Below are 20,776 nucleotides of genomic sequence, written 5' to 3' on the forward strand. Positions count from 1 at the left end.
TAATTCCTTCTGGTAATGGTTGTCCTGTACATTATAGGATGTCTAGCAGCATCCCTGACCTCTACCCGATAGACAACAATAGCACTAACACTAGGAGGAGTGGTTTCTGATGTGCTTTGATCTCACTTCAAGATGATACCACCTGGCTCTGAGAAGTGTGACACATAAGGGAGGCTCTATGGTATTTCCAAATGCAACACTCCAAAAATTTCCTCTAGAAAGTGCATGAGGAAAAAAAGTGGTAAAGTGACTCAGATTTGGATAAATGAAGCCTGCCTCTTTAAATGTCTAGGACAGCTATTGAATGTAGCCTCTAGGGACTCCTTAACTGCCTTGTATGGCATGATTTATTAGATTCATGACCAACACATTGGAAATGGACAGCTAACCCTTGGTGGCTGAGGCTTTGCTGTCTGCAGGACAGTGAAAATGTTAATATGATCCCAGTGCCAACAGCTCAAGTACTAGGCAGCTTTCCTTTTCCCATTCTCTTCATTACCCTATCCCCCGACAACAGCTTGACAAATATAAGTAACCCTCTCTTCAACTGAATTATGGATGGAAAATATTAATGAAAATTGATTTCCAAAGTCTTCCTATGTTATAGAAATGGTTGAGAGCTATCAGAACTGAGGACCTTGTAATTGTAAATCAGTCAAGGACTCGGTTGTCCCACCCAGGCATACTAACTAATCAGCTCAATTTCAAATTTAGCTTGTTCTCAGAAAAAAAAATTTGATTGAAAAGGGACATGAAGAGAGAAGGTACTCAACCTACTGGACCAATGAAGGGTTATATGGAATTTGGGATCCATGTGTTAAGGTTATCTCCTTGCCCAGGGGTGGGTAGCCAGCCCCTCAGGGTACCCATGGCTCATTACCCCTTCCCTTCCATGGCATTGGGCAGGTAAGTGTGAAATCAGACTAGGCTCTTGGAAAAGATGCCCACTTAGAGCTGGGGAATGGTAGAAACACCACAGAGCCAAGTCAGAAGAACCCTCCCAAAATTAATGGAAGGCTTTGAAAACTGGAGCAGTAGTGATCCTTTCTGAGAAAAATATGCCAATAAGCTATCAACTAACCCTGCAGAGGTGCTAGTGATGAAAAAAGGAAATAAAAATGCTGATTTCATTCAGCTTCTCAGGAATGTGTTATGCACTGTCTGGATGAGTCCCTACGTGATTGTTTCCCAAACTGTCATGATCCCAGTGACCTTTGAAAGACATTCAATTTTGTTGTTGTTGCACCCTCTCTTTCAGAATGGGAATGTGCTTTGCAGCCGAGTCAGATGTCCAAATCTTCATTGCCTCTCTCCTGTACATATTCCTCATCTGTGCTGCCCTCGCTGCCCAGGTAAAAGGATTCACCTCTTTCTTTCCCAGCTGTGGTTCTCCTTCCTCCCTCTTTCACTCAACCCACTCCATCTCCCAAATTCCCCAGAAGGGAAACTTCCAGACAGAAATAACAATAGGACACTTTTAGGCAGCTCACACTTGCCCCTAAATAGTGTTTATAGCCCAAGTGGGGCACATTCTAGGCTCTAATAAGTTACTTGGTACCCAGTAACAGATTTTCATTGGGCTTTTAATCATTTGAAGGTGGATGTCAATTGGGGGAAGGGAATTGTGGCCCAGAGATTTTTTTGCAGTAAACAGCCTTTTCGTGCCATGGGCGGTGGGCACCAAGGGAGTTGCAGCATGACGGCACGTGTCCTATGCAATTAGTGCTGGAAATGCATCTGAGCATAGCTTCTAAATGATGAGGGGCTCTTCATAAGTCAAAGGAGCTGAACCAGTGAGGTTTATGACAGTATAAAGCTGCCTGCCTGCTGAATAGTCACCTCTTCCAGACTGCAGTTACTATGTACACATTGTTAAGAGCAAATCTAAGGGGACGGGGGGGGGGGCAGAGACTTTTTCACAAGGTTGTTAGGATGTCTACTTTCAAGATTTGTGGCTAGGGTGTTTGTTGGAGGCAGGGGCTCCCTCAATGACACTTTGTTCACATCTGGCTGGGGCCTGGCTCCCAAACCAGAGGCGTGCAAGTGTGGAATGAATCAGAGAATGTTTGTGGGCTCAACAGCAGTCCTAGGAAAAGCTAAGTGACAATCTTGGGAACTCGGTAGTAGAAGCCTTATAGTCCTCTAAGTCTTTTTTGTTTTCCTCTAGGAAGGAGGTTCTGCAGTTGGGGGTCTGTGGGTGAGTTTTATGGGGTCAAGGAACCCTTTCAAATTGTTTGCAGTTTTTGGTATAGCTACATATACATGTAAATTCCTTTAGAGAGGATCCGTAGCTTTATTGGTATTTCTAAAGGGGCTGGACGTGACCCTAAAAATGTGAAGAACCTCTAGTCAGGGCATAGATGGTACTTTCAAAAATGATAGGAATGGGGCTAGGAATGAGGTTCAGTGAAAAGTCAGTTAACTGAAATGTTGCAGGAATGAGTTTTTACTTAATGGAAAAGAAATTCCCAACCTTTTTTGTCACCACCTTTATTGAGTGAACTTTCCTGCATCAGTAATTGCACTCTGATGAACATAAGCAATTCTTTACCAGATGACAAAAGATAATGCCATGTCACAGGATTATCATTCTGAGTATTGGTGATGATAGTATATGCTCCAAGATGTAAGAGGATGACTCAGCATATGATCAACCCAAAAGTCGTTTTTAGGAATCAATCCCTAAATGAATGAGGCTTACTATTTTTGTATGTGTTTATTTGCTGCTTCTACTTTAACTGGATTACAGGGGTGTGGTATGGGAGGGGTTTGGGAAGATTTGACGAAATTTCTGATAAAGAGGCTAATCAGGGGAGTTTTTTTTTTTTTTTTTTTTTAATCTGCCAAGTTGCTTTCATATAGCGTTATAAAAGCTGCCCCCCCAGAAGACTCCAAAGTTGGTCTAAAGTCACAGGAATTTAAACTGCTATGTAGAGGTTGTTCTTCCTTGGAAAGGATGTTGAGGCATGAGGCAGAAACGGGATGGAAGAGCATAGAGTGGAGTATGGCTGTCATTTACCCCAGCTGTAAAACATGAAACAAGTATTGAGAAAAGGGGAAAGTATAAGCTAAGTTATTTTAAGAGAAAAAGAAAGTATTAAAAAATTGAGGTCATAAATCCAAGAAAAGAGAAAATTGAAAGAAATAAACACATTGTCTTGAAGACTTAAAAAGCCCATTTTATGGAGTATAGAAACCAGCTGTTCACTTTTTTTCTTTCTTGTTCTTGCAAGTCACTTCCTTGTGAGTTTATTTTTCTTCCTGTTTCCAAAAACCTTTAACAGTTCTTCCTGTGGGTAGTGGCACTATAGTTCCCTAATACTTATATGCAAAAATGTCTTTATTTTACCCTCATTCTTGAATGATAATTTGGCTGGGTGTAGAATTATAGGTGAATGTTTATTTTCCCTCAGCACTTTGAAGATATTAATAAATGGTTTGTAGAATTCCTTTGTTTGTGGATAAGAAATCTTCTGTTTGATTGTAGTTCTTTTGTAAGTAACCTGTTTTCTCCTTCTTCTGGCTTTTGAGAGTTTCTCTTTTTCTTTGATGAGCACAATGAGGTGTGCGGATGTGTGATTTATTTTTATTTTTATTTAACCTGATTAGCACATGACTTTTTCAACCAAAAGACTCAAATTTCTCTTTATATTTTTAGTCATTAGTTTTGTGAAAGTTACCTCTTCTCCTTCTATCTTTTTTTTTCATTCTTAAAGTTATCTTTGGTGTATGTTGTTGCTGTTCATTTAATTTATATCCTGTGTCTCTTAGTGTCACCTTTATTTTTTTCACCTTGTTATATTCTCTGTGATAATATATTACTTCAGTTCTGTTCCCCAATTCATGAAATATTTCCCCAACCTTCTTATACCTATTATTTAGGCCATCTATTGAGTTTTATTTGTTGTTTTTATTTTCAATAGCTCTATTTCCCCCTAATTTTTAAATTATATTTTAAAATATCTACATGTTGCTGTTTTATAAACCCCTGCCATTGTTTTTTTGGGATCTTATTCTCTTCTTTATTTCTTTAAGGTATTTAAATACTTAAATTCCATTTCAGATTATTTGAATATTTTTTTTCAAGTTTGAATTCTCACTTTTGTTGAGTTTCTTGAAAGCTTTTCTTAGTTCTGAATTTCCCTTTGTTTTCTAAAAGTTTTGTGTAAAATCTCATCCTCTATGGGGGGTTTTCTCTTACCTTCTTTCCTGGTGGAATTGTTTCAGGCCTTGTAGTTCACTGAGATCTAAACCAGGCTTTATATTAGTGTTTCAGCTTGGGCTTCCTCATGCTTAGATGGTCTCTCTTTACCTCTGTTTTTTTGTGCAGTGTCAGTCCCTGATAATGATCTTAGACTGGGACTTACCTTGGTCAATCAGACCATTTGAGGGAAAAATGTGGGGTGGGCAGAGCTACTTCAGTCCTTGTTTACATGTGAGGAGTATGACCCTAATCTCCAGTGAATTGTAGGCTATAGTTCCTGATCAGCTACCTGGCCCCAACTCTGTATCCAGTGGCTTTGGCCCTAATTATTGCTGTATTTTCTTTCCTTGTATTATGTTTTATTCCATAAGAGTCTTTTTTTTATTTCTGACTATTATTTTGAAGTTTTAAAGTTTATTTATTTATTTTAAATTTTATCTCTCACTTTTCTTTGGAAAATAGCAAAGACTTTTCTCATTTGCTCTCTCTGCCATATTGAATTAGAACTCAAATGAGCTATTGAAGATAAGAGAAGAGTAAATGGGTTTAAACTATAGCAGAGAAGAATGGAGTTTGATAAAAGGAAGAACTTTAGGACATAGTGGTTGTTAAATCCCATAATAAATGACTAAGGAGAATTTTAGTCTCTTTGTTGCATATTTCTGGAAATCAAAAGAGTTGGCACAATTCTGCTTTGAGACAAGGCAATGGATGTGATCACTCCTCTGTATTCCTTTCACCTAAATGATTATTCAGCATGAAGAAAATCATGCCTTCAGGGCCACAGGAATGTTTGGTCAAAGGAAAGGGATCTAGTTTTGTGTCTTAACCCAATGCAAAGTGCTGTGATGAAAATATCCTGCCTTAAAAAAAGGATATTTAAAGCTAAGATAATGAAAAAGTTCTATATAAAAAAGAGAAAACAAATGAGGAAACCATAAACCCATGCCTTTAGTTTTATACATTATTCTATAGCAGTATCAACTTCAGGGACTGTTCATATGGGTAGTGATGGACTTGATTGGTAAGTCCTATTAGGCATACCTATAGCTTATCTCTCATTGGAGAGGACAGAGGAACCACCCTCCCATTTGTTTCTGTGTTTCCCATGGCTCTTGCTTTCTAAACTCCCCATTCCTGCAATTTCCAAGGTTCCAACGTGTATTTGAGGTTATCTCTCAGATCTCCTGCTGAACCCTGGAAATCAGAGTATGCAGTCTACTTTTCCAGAATTATAAGAATTAAATCTATACTGATTCTTGTGAAGAGCAAATGAAATTTTTTTCATCAATACTTCCCTAAGTTTCCATGGCAGAGGTCAAGTCTTGGTCACATACCATAGGGCTCTACTGGGCCCAAAGAAGCTGGTGTTACATTGAGGTTAGAAGACAATGGAAAAAGTCAAGACTGCACAGAAGTCAGAAAGGTCATGAAATCCATCCCAATGTCTAAGCAGGACTCTCTGTAGTCCCCAGTAATAAGAAATTTGTAGTAATGAAATTCCATATCTCCTCTTTTGGGGGAGTGAAGTGGTAAAATGGGAGGGGAAGAGAAAGATTATGACTTCTCTCCATTTGTTTTTTATATATAATTTTATCACCAAAAAAAAAGACCTTTATAATGACCAAGATCCTAAATCATGGTATTATATAAGTGTTTATTAATGGTCATTCCATTAAGAATTTGCTATTCAGAATTAATACATTTGAGTTTCCTTAGAGGTATTCCAGTATTCTCAGGTCATTAAAGAGCTGTTATAGAATTGTCAAAATACCTTATTTGATCTGTTGCCAGAGACCTGATCCACAGTACTCCCTTTTGGCTAGGTGTGAAAATGTTTAGCTCTGTGATATGGCTTTAATATGGACAGTAAAACTGGTTTTGCCAAGAGAGACACCACTCACCCCAGCCTTTTAAATTCAAGGTAGGTTAAGGAAAAGGCTTTTCCAGTGATTCACTGTAGTCTGTATATTCCTGTAAGGAGAAGCTGGAAGCCCAATGCTATTACTCACTCAACAGGACTTGGATTGTGAGCTAGCTAGTGAAGACAGGCATTTCTACTATAATGCAATATGTGCATTTATGAAAATTCTCACATTCTGCAGAATTGTACACTGAAAAATAACAGGGCTTAAGGAAACAACAAGATTGGAAAAAACAATTAGAAATTTATGCAACTTTGTAACCAGAGTACTAACAAAACAACTATACTAGTAAAATACTAGCACAGTTTAAAAAGGAATCTTAGATCTCTAATAAATAAAAGAATATTACTCTGAGTATAGACTTCACCTCTTAAAATGGTGACATTAACTTGAAGGAAGAGAGTGTAAGTAAGTATTGAGGCATCTGAGTTATAGAGACAGGAGAAAAAGGCACAAAGATCAGAGAGAATTATGTAATAAGTACTCATAAGGCAGCGTGTATGATCAAACTGAGCTAAGAGGAATAAAGTAGGGTGAATAAAAATAGGATAGAGTACTATATTCCTTCATGGTTTACTGATTTCAGTTGTGTTGGTGTACTTGACAATCAGTTTCTGTCACTTGATGGTGCAAAATATTAATTTGCTAGGAAAAATCATGTATGAACAAATGCAATTTCTATATTATAACAACATTATTTTCTTATTGACCACTCACATATGAACAAGTTTGGATTACACAAATCTATACTATAGCAGAAAAATCTATAGAAGATGAGGTAGATTTATAGTATTTTGCCTTTGACAGTTTAGAGTGAGGGTTGCAAGTCACTGGACCACTCTGAATCTATTGGTGTTAGGTTTGGGCTGTTTTTGGTCTGTAATTACTGACCTGTCTGCACATTGTGTTCCTCTTTCCTCACATCTCCTACTTTTATATAAAAAGAGGGACTATGTCTATGTTCATATCTGTGACTTTCAGTGTTATAATAATCAAGTAGAAAAGACTTTATTGCTCTCCCTAGTTTTATTCTTTAAGGGAAAAATCTCAAAGGGAAATTTATTCATTTTTTATTGTGATAAAGTACACATAACATACAATTTATGATTTTAAAGTTTACAATTCAGTGCCCCTAAGAACGTTCACAATGTTGTACAATCATCATCACTAACCTAGTTCCCAAAATTTTTCACCACCCTAAAGGGAAACTTTATGTCCATTAAATAGTCACTCCCCATTACCTCCCAGGTCCTGGTGACCATTAACTTGCTTTCTGTTTCTATGGATTTTCATATTCTGCAAATTTCATATAGATGGGATTATATTATACATGGCCTTTTGTGCCTGGCTCTTTTCACTTAGCAATGTTTTCAAGATTTATTTACAATGTAGTATGTATCAGTACTTCATTCCTTTTTGTGACTGAATAATATTCCATTGTATTGATACACCACATTTTGTGTATCCATTCATCAGTTGATGGGCATTGGTGTTGTTTCCACCTTTTGGCTTTTGTGAATAATGCTGTTGTGAACAAGTACAAGTTTCCACGTACAAGTTTTTGTGTGGCATATGCTTTAAGTTATTTAGAGTATAATACCTAAGAGTGGAATTTCTGAGTCATATAGTAATTCTATGTTTAATTTATTGAGGAATCTCTGCTTAATTTTAAAGCCACTCCATCTTCTTTCTGTTTATTTCTATTAGTGTCAGCTGCTTGTCATCCTCACAGTTGCTGCTGATTTCTGCTGTTGCCATCATTCATGTCTGATCTCCATTGCTCTCTCTTAACTTATTCTATTCTTCTCTGGATTCTGTATTCACTTGCCTCTTGGATTTTATTGAAAAAGGTCAATTCCTTTTAAACAATAACAGCCAATTAGCATACTGTTCTCCTTCAACAAGGCGACTACAATAGGTATAGTATGTGAGATGATCAATTGGGGGCCATTTTTGGCCTGCGAAAAGACTAGTGTGTTTAAAAAACAAACAAAAACTCTTTCTTGATTAACAGCTATCCAAAACCCTGAACATTCTGAAATGTTGGTCTCTGGATAACAGAGGTTTTACTTTAGTGTTATTATTATCATTGTTAGTATTCTTATACTGATTGTTGAGATGTAGCAAGGAAGATGTTCACTATTGATTACTAGATCCCTCATATCCATACTGACTGGTCTCTTACCTCTTAGGCCCCTTTTGCCATCTTCCATGCTTTGTTTCCATTATTTTCTTCATATGCTTGGTCCTTGAACACTGTGCAGAGTATGAAGGGTTAAATCCTTCTTCAGAACAGTGGTACCAATCTGCCTTCTGCCAGGTAAAATGATCTTTGTCTCTGGTAAATCCTGGGGATTTCATTGCTTTTTAAAAAGAATATGATTTTCAGTTGTCATGCTAGAAGCCCTTCTGTCATATAAGAACAAGATTTAGGAAAACTATGGTGTTCTTTCAAGGTAGAACAAAACTCTTCTATTTCTTTCAATGGACATTAACCAAAGCTGGCCCCACACAAAGGTGAGGAAAGTGGTGCTTCCTTTGGGATATCAAATGAATCTTCCATTGACTTTCTATACTTAAGAAACCTCTACCATTACAATCATTATTTTGGGTGAAGGCAGTGTTTTCCAGAGTTTGTTGCAAGGAAGACAATTTTATGGGATGATAATAAGTTTTACTAAAGAAAACATTTATATGGTCAAATAAACTTGAGATTTCTGTATTAGAGAAAGATAAACAGGTTTCTTTTAATGCAGGATTTCTCAGAGCTTTTTAACATATTAATACAGATTATAAATCTACAAGAGAGGTGTATAAGATGCAGTATTTTCCAAACTTATTTAGCCATAGAACAAACTTTTTTAATAGAACACTTTGCAGGATTATTGTTCTTTAGTATATGTTTTAGGAAGTCTTGTATTATCCCATTGAATTTTCAGAAGTTATTTATATGAGAGCAATAAGCTATTGGCATATACAGTATCTTAGTTTGTAGTTCATTAAGCTAGTGGGCCACTTTAGAACAATATCCCAAACTAGTGTTACTCAAACTTTAGTGTGCTTAACTATCACCTTATGATTGTTGAAAAGTGAGATTCCCAAGCCCTACACTAAAAATTCAGATTCACATGGGTTGCAAAGAGTATTCTGCCCTTTAATCAAGCACCTTTATTCTCATGCAGTTGGACTGGGAACTGAAATATAGTAATAGGGCCCAGGGGAGATCTTAATAAATGGAGGTCAAGAGCACTGCCTACAGAGAACAATATGGGGCAAGATCTTGAAGTAGAGGGCCCTGTGCATCTGTGGAGGGTGGGAGGCAATATGACAACATTGTTTCTCTGATAGTGGGGAGCATAAGCTCCTTGGAAGCATACTTTGACTGTGTGATGCTGTCTGAGGACCAAGCCTGCAGTAACATGTGCACACTGTTTCATCTGGCTGACCTCCCTGCTTTCCAAGAGCTCCCATCCAAAGACTTTCTTTTCTGCCATCTTCCACATTCAGAGTCCTTGGCTGTCATGTCCAGAAAGAAGGACCCTCCTTGGGGAGCATCCCCCTCAGCCCCACCCATTGTTCATAACTTGTTGTTGGCGAGAAATGAATGGCATTTCTTGGAATTAGCCTAGGAATTTCTGCTGATAAACAAATGAAACTCTCAAAGGGAAAGGCAATCAACATAGTTTGAAACAAAATCAGTGTTTTCAGCTTAATCTGTTTTCAACTTAGTTTGAAACTAGAGTCACATCCTAGGGTATGTTAAAGAGTTTTAGTAAAAGGTTCTGTAGTGAGCTCTCTTCCTGGTTTCATGGCTGACCCTTAAACTAGGTCTTGCTCTCTGAGTAAGCAGAGCAGGTGAGTATTACCTCGATTTCCTGTGACTTGTGATTCCAAGTCCTGTCCAGCCAGCATTGTAAACATCCCCATCCCCCACCCCACTTCCCTGCTAGGTTGCCTGATACCTGAAATGCTGTCATTATTACAGCTTAATCTTTTGAATTGAGGGATTGATGCCTGATAAATTCATCTATCTTTGAAAGTGGTGGCTTAACTCTTAAATGAATTATTTTAATTTAATCTGCACAGAGGATATAGAAAGTAGAATTTGATGGTAGAAGTGGGGGTAGGGGTGAGGGTGGGGGTGGGAGATTTTAAGGCCACAACCTGGATACTTGAAAGAGTTACTGGATTGGAGGGAGAGGGTAGCATTGAAGGAGGAGACTATGGAATCAGGCTTTAAAACCTTCCCCACAATCCTGCAGAGCACCAAACCTCTCCATAATATCAAGGATAAGTTCTTTGTTCATAGCAGAGGACACAGTGGTTTCTAGGATGAGTTGCCAGCTCTCAATTTTTTCACTTTGGGTTTGTTAATTTAATTCAGTATGTTTCCGAAGTAACCAGATATCCTCCCTATCTGTTGCCTAGAGCTAAAGGGTTTCACTTCAGGGTTTTGGATGCAAGACAACTATAACCCAAAAGGTTTACCAGATTATTTACAGCCACTAAAATAAATAACAGTCTTTATTAGGATGATTTTCATATGATTTTTGTATTTGGATTTTTACACTGTCAGCTATTCCCTAAAAATGATGGTAAAAACTGGCAGACTTAAGATGTCAGTTTTTGAAATCTGCTCCAAAATGCCCCTCCTCACAGGACTCCATTTTTGGCTATCACAGTAGTTTATTTTATAAATGTCTTGATGTGCCACCTCTTTTCTTTGTTACATATAGGCTGACCCATAGAGTGGGAACTGGTTCAGCAATAGATGGATGACTGCTGAAACAGATTTTTTTTTTTTCTACTCTCTAAGTTGCGGAGACTCTATGAAGTATATGTACTGTATCTCTAAATAATGGGATAAATCTCCCTGCCGGTGTGGCTCAGTTGGTTGGAGCATTGTCCCATACACCAAAATGTGGCAGATTCGATTCTTTGTCAGGGCATATACCCAAGTTGTAGATTTGATCCCTGGTTTGGGTGTGTGTTGGAGGCAGCGGATCCATGTTTCTCACCTCTCTCTCTCTTCCTCTCTCTAAAATGATTTCTTTAAAAAAAATAAGGAAAAAAAGGAATGGGATAAATCAAAGTTGTCTGCAGCAGAGAAAGAAGGTTGGTTAGATTTTTTTTAATTGGGCAGAAAGGGAAAGACATCAAACTTGGTAGTTTTTTTAAAATTTTATCTTTATTGTTGAAAGTATTACAAATGTCTCCTTTTTTTCCCATTGACTCCTTCTATCCTGAACCTGCCCCTCCTGCCCCAGGCCTTCAACACACTATGGTCTGTGTCCATGGGTTATGCATACATGCATATAAGTTCTTTAATTAATCTCTTCCCACCCACCCACCTACCTCGGCCTTCCCTCTGAGATTCCTCAGTCTGTTCCATGCTTTTGTGTCTATGGATCTGTTTTGTTCTTTAGATTTCACATATGAGTGAGATCATGTGATATTTGTCTTTCTCTGACTGGCTTATTTTGCTTAGCATAATACTCTCCAGGTCCATCCTTGCTGTCTCAAAGGGTAAGAGATCCTTCTTAGAGGTTACTTTTAAAACATAAGAATAAGGCAAGTGTACCTGCAAGCTCTATTTTTTTTTCTTTAGCAAATTCATACTACTCTGATTTCTCTACCTTCACAAGATCATGCTCTTAGGGATCTAAGGCCAAATCAGAGTCCACACTCACCGTCATACCTTTTATATGATGTATTCCTTTATTATTTTAATAGAGAAATGGGAGCTGAGAAGGAGGAATAGGGAAATTTGGCTTTCTTTCTTCCTTGCTTTGTTTCTCTGTTTTCCTTACTCCCTTTTTGACTTTACTCCTTTCTTCCTTTCCTTTAAAACAAATCTCTTTTTATTTGCTTTAAAAATTATTATAGTAAAATATACATAACATAAAATTTATAATTATAACCATTTTTAAGCATACGCCTCTGTGGCATTAAGTGCATTTATATTGTTGGGCAACCATTACCACCATCCATCTCCAGAATTTTTTCATCTTCACAAACTGAAACTCTGTACCCATTAAACAACTCTTCATTTTTCCCTCTCCAGCTCCTAGCAACCCCCATTATACTTTCTGTCTTCTATGAATTTGGTTAGGTACCTCATATAAGTGGAATCATACAGTATACAGGGTGTGGCAAAAGTAGGTTTAGAGTTCATATGGAAAATAATATGATGGTTAATAAATAATAATATATGAATAAATCCTTTTGCATATTCACAACTTTAAACCTACTTTTGCCACACCCTGTATTTCTTTTTGTGGCTTATTTCACTTAGCACAATGTTTTCGAAGTTCATCCATGTTGCAGTGTGTCTCCCTCTCTTTTTTTTAATGGGGAAGAACATGGAAAGAAATTTGAGAAGAGGCCGGTGGTGCAGATGAGGAAGTCAGGAGACAACCAAAGGGTCTTACAAGAATCTGACAAATGTTGGTTTTCAGAGCACATATTTCATAGGATGAGGAGGACCCCAGAGATTAGACTGTCTTGAACAATGACAGCTATGTTAAGTGGTAACTGTGAAATGCTGGGTTTTGAAAGACAGGCACATTTTTTATTAACATTTTCCGGGGAACTTCAGAGAGAATCATCTATTAGGAAATGATTACCTGCAACTTTTTCATCATTTGGAGAAATCCATAGGGGTAGAACTGTGTCCATGTATCCCTTTATCTGGAAGAGTACGTTTCCAAAAGGGCCTCCTCAGAGATTGCTTTCTGGGGGAAATCATGTCTGGCGCCATTTGGCATGGTTTTATTAGAAAGATTATTAAAGGATAAGAGTATCAAACCTACAAGACAATGTTGAAGGAAAAGTGTAATTACTGAGCATGGTGAAAGAAAGACTGAAGGGACTTCAACAATCTTCAGAAAGATAAATGGGTCTTAGAGGAAACTGATCAGCTTTCTTCTTCCATTTCCCAAGGGTGGGGGTGGCAGACAGAAATGAGCTTTAGCATAAAAAAGGTTAAGTACAAGGAAGTACTTCTAGGCTTGGATATGGGGAGCAGAAGTCGGGAGGTGGGGCAGGAGCAGGGTGGAGGGGGTCAATGGGGGAAAAGGGGAAATCTGTAATACTTTAAAGAATAAAAGTAATTTTTTTAAAAAGTCACTATATTACGTCTCAAGCTTGATGTTGAGTAAAAACAAGACACATACACACACAAACATGTACAATGTGATTCAATTAATATGAAATTCAAAACAGGTAAAACAAAATGATATTATTTAAGGAAGTGCATAATTGCGATAAAACTATAATAAAAGGCAATGCAATGATTGTCCCAAGATTCAGAATTGTGGTGATCGCGAGTCAGGAGGAAGGGGGTCCTTTAGGCTGTTGGCAATGTTTTCTTTCTTGACCTGCATGGCAGTTACAGGGGTGTTTGTTTTACAATCATCAGTTCAACTGTACATTTATGTTTTAGTTATATTTCCCAGAATAATATATATTTTTATTTATTTATTTATTTAGTTAGTTAATCCTTGCCTGAAGATATTTTTCCATTGATTTTTTTAGAGAGAGTGGAAGGGAGGGGGAGAGACACAGAGAGAGAAACATGGACACGAGAGAGACACATCAATTGGTTGCCTCCTGCACAGGCTCCAACTGGGGCCTGGGATCGAGTCTGCAACGCAGGTGCGTGTTCTTGACCGAATATCGAACCCATGATCCTTTGGCACTCGGGCTGATGCTCTAACACTGATCCACACTGGCCAGGGCCAGAATAATGTATTTTTAAATGACACTACATTTTCATTTGCTTTAGATGGTTATAATGGGAGGCAAAAATGATCAGAAGACCTTTAAATGTTACAGTCAAGCATAAAATTATAGATGTGCATATGGCTGTTGGGGGGGAGGTGTTGTTACTTTTGTTTAATTGTTTACATTATTTTGGTCTTCTTTAGTGCTGGTTTGGTTTGGCCCGTTTTTGTTGTTGCTGTTGTTGCTGTTTGTTTCTTTCTTTATTTCTTTGTTTGCTCTACAAAGTAGATCAGTACCAAAGCCTCGAGAACGGTGTGCTCTCTGTCTTCCAGGTATGCCTTTGGAATTAGTAAGAAGACATTTGGAGAATTTGGGGTTTTGACCTCCAAGGTGCAGAGCATACTAGTACTTTGGCATCTAGATGAAGCTGTCTGGCTTTATGGCCAGAGGGCCCATTCGGCTTCCAGAATCAGGCCACATTTGGGTAGGTGAGAGAGCTTTGTTCCTATGGAGTACACATTTCCTTCCCCCAGGTGAGGCTATATTGTGTTGTCATGGGGGCAAGAAGACATGGGGCCAATAAAGAGATGGACTCTAAACTTGCTTTCTCCCCAATTCACTGTGGGACTTTCACAGAGCTGGCTATCCTCTTTAGGCTTATTTTCTCAACTTGGAAAATATGAGTTATAATTCTTACCTTCTTCTAAGATTTTCATTGAGAGTGCAAACTAAGTTGATATATGGAATTGCTTTAAAAAGTATAAAGAGGTGTATATAAGCAAGGGCATTTGCAGAAAGGGAAAGAAAGGATTTAAATCCTGAGCCCCCAAATTGCATCATTAAGAGAGAATGTTGGCAAAGCCTGAATGAAACTCTGGCATTTTAGTACTTGTTCCCATAGATCCCAAAGACAGCAACCCCATAACCAGGCACTGATCATTATTGTCTCCAGCCTCAGGGAATATTTGTGGAGGGCCTAAAGGAAACAAGTGACAGGTTAATGAGTGTCAGGCAGAAGGCATAAAATAAATGGCATCACCTCTGCTTTACCTTTTTATTTCATTCTGATTAGATTTCAGAGGTGCCCTGTGTGAGCATACTGCCCATTAATGCTGATGCTCTCAAAGCAGTGAGCCCTTGCAGAAACATGGGGTAATGTTGATAATTCACTTAGAGACAAGGTAGCAATCTCTGAGCTGCCTTGAAAGCTTGATGGGGATTCTCTTTTGTTTATTGGCTGGTCCTGACCCTTTCCCCCACCCACAATCATAAAATCACTGAGGAAGATTCCTTGCTCTGTACTGTTGTTTGCTGATTAGACTGCCATAATTCCTGTTAGCAGGCCAGGACTGCTTTAATAACTACTTTCTTATTAATTCACATTCTGGCTGGAGTTTATCATCCAGCACCTTGAGTGGCAGCACAGCATGACCCTACTGTAAGGGGCCTTTCAGACCACGAGGTGAGGAAAAAGAACCATTACTGTAGTGCTGCTTCCCAACCAGGGAAGATCAGCCCTCCCCCTTCTCCCAGGGCTCTGGAAATATTGGAGAACTGTTTTGGTCATCACAGTGATTTGGGGAATGTCCTTGGCATTTAGTGGGCAGGAACTGGGGATGTTAAATGTTCCACAATGAGTAGGAGCACAATGCAGTGAAGGAAGTGTCCCACCCCAAATTCCAGTGGTGGTCCTATTGATAAGTCCTGGACAACAAGCCTTACCCAGAGAAGCCCAGAGAAAGGAGTCTCCTCTGAACCAGAAGTTGGTGGTATACATCTATTCACTCATTCACTCACTCGCTCATTCATTCATTCATTCATTCATTCATTCATTCATTTCACATTTACTGAGTGCAAGCTTTGGGCCATGTCCCATATATGGTGTTGAGGTTTCAGAGTTTCTGCTTCAAGGAACTCACAGTCTAGTGAGGGACACAGGCATAACAAGATCATTAAAACACCATGAGATGAGTACTCTGGTGGAGGTGTGGACAAGGGCTAGACAGTCATAGATGGAAGAGAGAGAGAGACATTCTACAAGATCCAAGAGCTAAGCTCCTCAGAGAAGATTGGACGTTCAAACTGGGTTCTGAGAGATGAATGGGACTTTGCCAGATGGAGGTGGGGAGCAGGTGCAAAGGCATGTGCAGGACCAAGACTGGGGTGAGTGTGATTTGCGTGGGAAGGAGGAAGTTTTAAAGGTCAGGTTGATGGAGGCCCAGACACAAAGGACCTCCTATATTCTACACTTAGACATTTTGTAGAGCAAGCCCTCTGTAAACATTGAGAGTAAGTGAAGTGTGTCTTTGATGCTCCCAGGTGTCTTTTTGCATTCATTTCCCCTCTCTCAGTCCCCACGTCTTCACTTCTGTGCCAGCCACCAAAATAGTCACTAATATCCGATGAGAATGAAGCTGGCTGGGTTGTCCCTTCAGGGAGATTCATTCTTTAGCAACAAAAAGGTCAATGTTTAACTAAAATAATTCACTATGGATAGAATTCTAGATGCCAGTGGAAAGTCTATGAGGAGGGGACCCTGAAGAACTGAATTTTGAGGAGACAGTGCAGAGGGCCTACATTCACTTTACACACACTCAATGTGAGTGTGAATGTGCGTGAGGTGCATTTCTGAGTAGGTGAGATAATGTGTGTGTGAGTAGGTATATGAGGGAATAGTAGTAATTCCTGCCTCAGAGGACCGTTGTGAGGATGAAATGAATTAATACATGTAAGGGGCTTAGCACTGGGCCTGGCCCATAGTCTACCCTTGATAAATGCAAGCTCTTTTTATTATTTTAGAATGCATGGTCAGAGTTCAGTCTGGGGATATGGAAACAAACTGACCAGGAGGGAGACAGGAAATTTATGCTAAGACTTAAGTGGCTATATCTGGCTGTTTTTAAATATGTGCCTAAGCCACATTCTAACACTGGGGCAGTAGTATTTTTCAGCATGTGGCTTAACAAAATGTCAGTTTTTCAAGTGGAACCATAGCATTAGTTTGTATACATTTGGGTTGGTTTTCTCATCTCCATTGAAATACATGGCAGGTGGGAAGGTGTTCTACAGACAATGCAAATCTGCCTTGAGGCCCATGTCAGCAGGTCTGTCTTCATGTGTGGAAACACAAGAAGGACCACAGCACTTAGGGCCAGAGCCAGAGAGATGCATTAGAAAGAAATTAACTTGGGAGGGGCTGGATGAGGGAACAAAAGTTTTAGTTGGGAGAAGGAAGAAGCAAAAGGGGGAAAAATGCTGGGAAGGATAAGATACAATATCGCCCAGCTGCCCCCAAACTGAACTTACAATGTTTTCTGTGTTCTCTTTTGAAGAGGGGTTGGCTTGTCCAGAATTCAATGGAAACTTGTTGATTGACACTGAGTTGGGCAAAGTTCAGTGTGAGTGTGCCTTTAGCTATTTATTTGATTTTTTAAAATTGCACCCTTTGCAGTGAGACTGTTTAGTTTCTCCTGGCGCCCTGGGGCAGTGAGTTTAGATTGTTAAAATAGCAGCCATTAACACTATCTGTGTTATGACACTGTCCTCCCTGCCCCCCCTTCAAAGGAATTAAGCATGCAGTTGTTTGACAAAAGTTAAATTCTCCTCTCCCCAGCAAGAATCCTCCTCTGATTCACAGCACATTTGCCTAGCCCTCATCTCAAAGCCTCCAAGTCTAGCCCCCTCCCTTAAAGTCCCCACTGAAACACAGGTGACCCTCAGTGGACACCCTTTCCACCATACTCACTCTTACATGTACTTTTCACACACTCACACTCACACCCCCACCCACCTCCCCTCAGCTTGGGGAGGCCTTGCTCCTGTCTTGCTGTTCTTTTGTTTTGCTTTCTTTCTTTTTGCTTCATTTTGATTTGAAATCAGTATTTGGGATTAAATTGGATAATTTTTTAATGTTATTAAAAGTGCTGTGGAGGGATCATGTAAGGACTTTCTCCTCAGTTCTGGCTATGCTTGCTTCTCCCAACTAATAAATGCAATGCTGACGTTAACTGATCAATCAAATTGGACTTTTAGACTTTGTATACTATACCTTTTGGACAACTAGCCCATGGAGCTCTAAAAGGTGCATGAATTGCTGGATAATCTAGATTATTCATAGTTTTGTTTAAAAGGAAATTTTTTATTAGAAGACTGGATGGCTGTGGCTTTCCCAAAGGCCCTGAGGAAGGATTAAAAGAGCAGGATCAGTGGAAGAAGCATGGAGAAGATGAGCTCCCTGAGCAGGGCAGTAATGGTGGCCAGAATAGAGCCACTCTCTGAGAAGGTCTACATTGGTTATCACTGAACAACCACAATGAGCCCAGGCCTAGAAAGCATGGAGGAGAAGTTCTGTATTCACTGGACATCTTTGATACATGTTGTTTATACTGATATATATTCTGTCCAATAGAATTTTTCCAATGATGGAAATATTCTGTACTGTCCAATATAACAACCACTAGCACATGTAGCTGTTGAGTACTTGAAATGTGACTGAGGAACTAACTGCCTGATGAATTGTATATAATGTTAATTAGTTTAAATGTAAGTAGACACAAGTGACTAGTGGTTGCTGTAGTGGATCGCAGGGCTATACCATTCACTGGATACCTTTTGCTGGGTTGAATTTAATTTTATACCTTCCATTCGTCTGCTCAGTGCCTTACAAATAGATCATAAACTTCTTGAGGGCAGGAATAATATCTTCTGTAACCACAGAAAATTATTACTAGGAGAGATTATTTGTCCAGCTCCTTCCCCTCACATTTGACAAATGGGGAGTCTGAGAAAGACTCTATAACTTACCCAAAGCAGCTGTACTCATTGTAATTAGCTGAGCCTGGAAACCAGGTCTCCCTGCCTCCTGAAATATATTTCTGTCACATTTCCCTTGCAGATAAGTTTCAAAAGAACAAATATCCTCTTCCTTTCCACTCTCTTCACTGTTTATAACTGAGATTAATCTCCTGATATGTAACCCAAGTATCTTTATCTCCCCATGTGCCAAGGCACAATGTAGGCTCTGGACAAATGTTTGTGGAATGAATTAACTCTCTAAGGCTTTCCTGTTGTCTATTATATTTTATGTTATATGTTTTAAGAAAATCTATTTCTGTCTCACTCATGCATTTGAGTCAGCCTCTGCTCTGTGGATGCAGCCATGCCTGTGCAGGTGTTGAGGTACAGACTAGAGAACCTTGGGAAGCTGCCTGGCAGGCTGATGAAAATGCTCTAGAGCTTTAGGTATCAGGTCCCACTTGCATTCTGAATTCTCTAGACTTGATGGTAACCAGGAACATCAAGCATAACTCTATCTCTTCTCTACTTTTTCTCTGGCAAAATACAATCACCTAGAACTAAAAGTACCACAAGTAGGATTTGGGGGCCATATCTTACTAATCACCTTAGAAATTGTGAGAAAACACTCAGTCCAGACTAACTTCAGTATCAACTGCTAAAAGGGAAAACAATTCAACTCATAGGTCCAAGTAAAGTATCTTTTTATCTCCTCTCTCTATTTTCCACCCTAGGCCTTTGACCCCTCACCCAGAGTAAACCAATGGTAATTCAACAATAGATAAATTGAAGCAAAACCTGTTAACAGCCAGCAAAGGCTGAGTTTCAGCCAAGCAGCTGGCTTCTCCAGGCAGCCCTGCCAAGTACCAGGCCAAAGCAAGGGAGCAAGTGGCCTGCATCCCATCTGCAGTGGAATGGCCAGCTCCTTTGCTGGTACCACCTAATGAAGGAGTGATCTGGTACTGAGATAGAAGGCTTCCAGAGACCCACCCAGCCCTAAAAATCTTAAGCCCAAGTATAGTCATTGGATGCCAAAGACACTGGAGAAAGTCTTTGGAGCATGTAGAACACCATGCCAGTTGGAGTGCTTGCTAGGCCAGCCCAGGATTCCTAGCATTCCAGCCACACCATATACACCCCCACCCCCAGAGGGCAGCCAGTGGCCACAGCAGAGGCGATGTCCAGTGGGCTGAGATCCTCATCAGACCCTCCAAAAGCCTGCTCCCTCACATAGGGCTTGCCTGCTTGCCTTGTATTTAGTTCAGGGAGGTGAACAAAGCATATCGCCCAGTTTAACCTAAGAATCTCACTTGCCATGGAATCTCCAGGCAGTGAATCATTTTTAACAAGCACTTAAGCAACTTTCCACTGAGTCATCCTGAGGACTGTGAGGCTCACTAATCCTGACATATACTGTGTATATCCTTTGTTCAGATCCTGTCCCCATCCTGATACTGGGGAAAAAAGGAGGTGTAATCAACAGAACTTTAAAGATGTGTTTATTGGAAATCATTTGTATGGAGGCTTCCTTCACCTCTCTATCTTCAAAAAGGCCTGAAGCACTAATTAAAACCCTGCCAGTACCAATACTTGATCTCTGTGTGCTCTTGACTACATAGCTACCAAGAGTATGTACTCTTTACTCTCAGTGGCAGTGCACATTGGATTTCTTTTCCAGACACCATGAATCTGTTTTTATTTGGCTTCTTTTAGACCAGGGGGCAGGAAATTATTCTAAGGGCTAGATAGTAAATATTTTAGGCTTTGCCGGCCATACGGTCTCTGTTGCAACAACTCTTCTATTGTAGTATGAAAGCAACCATAAACAACATGGAAATGAATTACCCTGGCTGTGTTACAATGAAACTTTACTTACAAAAACAAATTGCAGGTTAGACTTGGCCCACGACCCCTATACACAATGGGTTAGTCAAATTAGTAGGTGAGACCTGGTTTCTCCTTCTGGAGTGACTATGAGTATTACTTTGTGGAAGGGATCACTCGTATACTCAATTTTTTGAAAAAGATGAAAATTATAGGAATATTTTTCATCTTTTCCATTTTAAATATGAAAGTTCATTCTTCATCGAGTGTCAGATACCTTATAACACAGAATAGGTTAAATTAT

The 20,776-nt window shown here is 39.3% G+C and overlaps 1 protein-coding gene across 4 annotated transcripts in view; it reads left to right on the forward strand.

Annotated features, from left to right (window-relative positions):
* CHRDL1 (chordin like 1) overlaps positions 1–20,776 on the forward strand; it is a 122,372-nt gene that overhangs the window by 33,993 nt on the left and 67,603 nt on the right. For all 4 annotated transcript variants that reach the window (XM_081125786.1, XM_081125788.1, XM_081125785.1 and 1 more), the window contains exon 4: positions 1,259–1,352. In XM_081125786.1, coding sequence (XP_080981912.1) covers positions 1,259–1,352 — 94 coding nt within the window. The remainder of the gene's footprint in view (positions 1–1,258; positions 1,353–20,776) is intronic.

The sequence above is a fragment of the Miniopterus schreibersii genome (genome assembly GCF_964146895.1).
Source record: "Miniopterus schreibersii genome assembly, chromosome: X".
Classification (NCBI taxonomy): Eukaryota; Metazoa; Chordata; class Mammalia; order Chiroptera; family Miniopteridae; genus Miniopterus; species Miniopterus schreibersii.